Below are 2,684 nucleotides of genomic sequence, written 5' to 3' on the forward strand. Positions count from 1 at the left end.
AACGCCCCTCTCGTAACATTAACATTAGTCGTAAGTGCTATCTTAGCATTAACATTAGTATTAACTTTACGATGTTTCTGACAACGGCCAAGCAGATGATCATTTAGAACGCACCTCGCTACTACAAGTAGCTGTCGTGCTTGTAGTGAATTTTCACAACGTATCTCTCCTTGCACGCGTCCGTCCGTGCATCGGGCAAACTATCGCCAGGTGGCGCTGACCCACAACCGCATGCTGTTAGTGTGTGGGGAAGTTTTATAGGAGAGCTCGTGTGAAGGGGAATTGCAGAGACAGAGAAATCAGAACAAAATTGCTGGCAAAAATCCTGTGCAAGAAGAAGAAGAAAATCGAATAGTTAGACGATAGATTCTACGGTGCCAAGTGCCAACTACATATTATTAGTGGTGTCATATCAGGAGTAAATAATAACAAAAACAAACAAACAAACAAACAAACAAAACAAAAACAAAAACAAACATGTGTTATTAATTACTCCTGATTGTGTCAATATTCTATTAGTAGTCAATCAGCCAATAATTAGTCAATAATCAAATGAATATACTCTTCACTTTGCTCTGTGCCACATCAAGGAAAGAGGCAGTTTTCCAGAAATAATTAACGACATTCGATTAGGATTACTCGTCAACTAATCTAAATGGAACTAAATATCTAAACAAAATGATATCTAAAATATCTATAATATACCTCATATAATATAATATAAACAAATATCTAATAATCCAGAAACTAAATATCATTGTTATACTCGAAATAACGTGTGGTACTAAAACCTCCGCGGATAAGCTCAGCTAAATTGCATTGTCAGCCACAGCCTCGGCCCCTGTGCTGGCAGCTCCCCTGAATTTACTAGATGAAATCAAACATGTTGTGTTAAGGCTGAGCACACATGCACTCCATCAAACCATTTCACTATGACTCGCCCCATCTTTGCACACCGTTAACAATTTCAGTCGAGTTTAGAAATCGATTAGATTCCGGCAACCCCAGCGGAACACGCAATTGTCAACTTGGCGGCGAAAAAACCCCGACAGCGCTTCGAGAACGAATGCGATTTTGGTAGGCATGCTTCGCCACTTAACCTCGCAAATAACCGGAGAAAAACAGCGATTGTTCGGGCGAGCGAGGGAGCGAGTGACGGTTGCAGTGAAAACAGCGTCTATAACAGCTCTTACATAAACAACGAGTGGCGAACACGCGTGGGCATCTTGAAACCTGTGCAGATTCGAAAATCGAAAATTTCGAACGACGCGTCACAATCACGGGAAATTGCACAGCTGCTGCTGCTGCTGCTGCTGCTGCTGATGCTGCTGCTCCTACTGATGCTGCTGCTGCTGTTGCTGCTGCTGCTGCTACTGCTGCTACAGCTGCTGGTGGTGGTGGTGGTGGTGGTGGTGCTGCTGCTGCTGCTACTGCTGCTGCTGTTGCTGCTGCTACTGATGCTATTGCAGCTGCTGCTGTTGCTGCTCCTACTGCTGCTACTGCTGCTGTTGCTGCTGCTGCTGATGATGCTGTTGCGGCTGCTGCTGTTGCTGCTCCTACTGCTGCTACTGCTGCTGTTGCTGCTGCTGCTGCTGCTGCTGCTACTGATGCTGTGTGTGTGAGTCATGAATGCATAACGACTAGGAACAGTAAGGCTCGCGTGAGTTTAACAAATCGACGTTACCTGCGACTTGTGTTTGGTTGTCGGGCTGCTGGTGGCCGCGGGCAGTACCTGACCACTCCGCCCTCCTCTCTTCCTGCAACACAACACGCAGTAGATGCTCTCTATCAGTGCTGCATGCCTTACAGGTTACCTCGTTCTACGCCATGTCGCCCGCTTTCCTGGTTCTCTCCACTCTGTTTTCTATCTATCCTCTCTCACTCTCCTGCTTTCCTCTTTCTTCCGCTCCCACTTCCTCTCTTTCTCTTTCATTTTCTCTCTCCCCCTCACTCTTCTCTCTCTCCCATCTCTCTCTCTCGTCACCTCTATTTCTCCCCCTCACTCTTCTCTCTCTCCCATCTCTCTCTCTCGTCACCTCTATTTCTCCCCCTCACTCTTCTCTCTCTCCCCTCCCACTCTTCTCTTTCCTTTACCTTAAACCCTCACTCCGTCATGCGCTGTCTCTTACAGCATAAAACATGAAAAATATACAAATATACAAACTACCAAAACAAAACTAATCATTAACCACAAACACAAGCCTCACTGATAACACACGCGTAACATCAGTCCATCACACAGCATCCCTCGCACGCATCTCCGCTGCTATCACAGCAGCGACCCCCCCCCCTATCGTTGCCACGCCTCCACTCACCGCTCAGCGCCGCTCACGTGACTGCGCGGCAGGCTGCCCGTCGACTCCGCCGTCGCGAGGGGGGCGCCACCGTTCCTCTCGGCGACGTCGCGCAGTGGCGCGCCCTTGTGGTCGGTCGAGGCGCCGCTGCTGTAGCCGCTGCGGATGAACGAAGACAAACATGGCATTGATAACGCGATGCAACGGTCTCACCGCCCGCCACCGACAACCCTTCACGCGCGCGCGAGGGAGAGATAGATACACAGCGGTCTCACCGCCCGCCACCGACAACCCTTCACACGCGCGCGCGAGGGAGAGATAGATACACAGCGGTCTCACCGCCCGCCACCGACAACCCTTCACACGCGCGCGCGAGGGAGAGATGGATAC

General features: G+C 49.2%; 1 protein-coding gene across 1 annotated transcript in view; it reads right to left on the minus strand.

Moving 5' to 3' along the window:
- The window catches only part of LOC106816243 (band 4.1-like protein 4), a 29,486-nt gene that overhangs the window by 2,658 nt on the left and 24,144 nt on the right, over positions 1–2,684 (minus strand). The window contains exons 25-26 of the mRNA XM_014820827.1: positions 2,316–2,453; positions 1,685–1,757 (exon numbers count right to left, since the gene is read on the minus strand). Of these exons, the coding sequence (XP_014676313.1) occupies positions 1,685–1,757; positions 2,316–2,453 (211 nt within the window). The remainder of the gene's footprint in view (positions 1–1,684; positions 1,758–2,315; positions 2,454–2,684) is intronic.

The sequence above is a fragment of the Priapulus caudatus genome, unplaced genomic scaffold, assembly GCF_000485595.1.
Source record: "Priapulus caudatus unplaced genomic scaffold, Priapulus_caudatus-5.0.1 Scaffold1326, whole genome shotgun sequence".
NCBI lineage: Eukaryota > Metazoa > Priapulida > Priapulimorpha > Priapulimorphida > Priapulidae > Priapulus > Priapulus caudatus.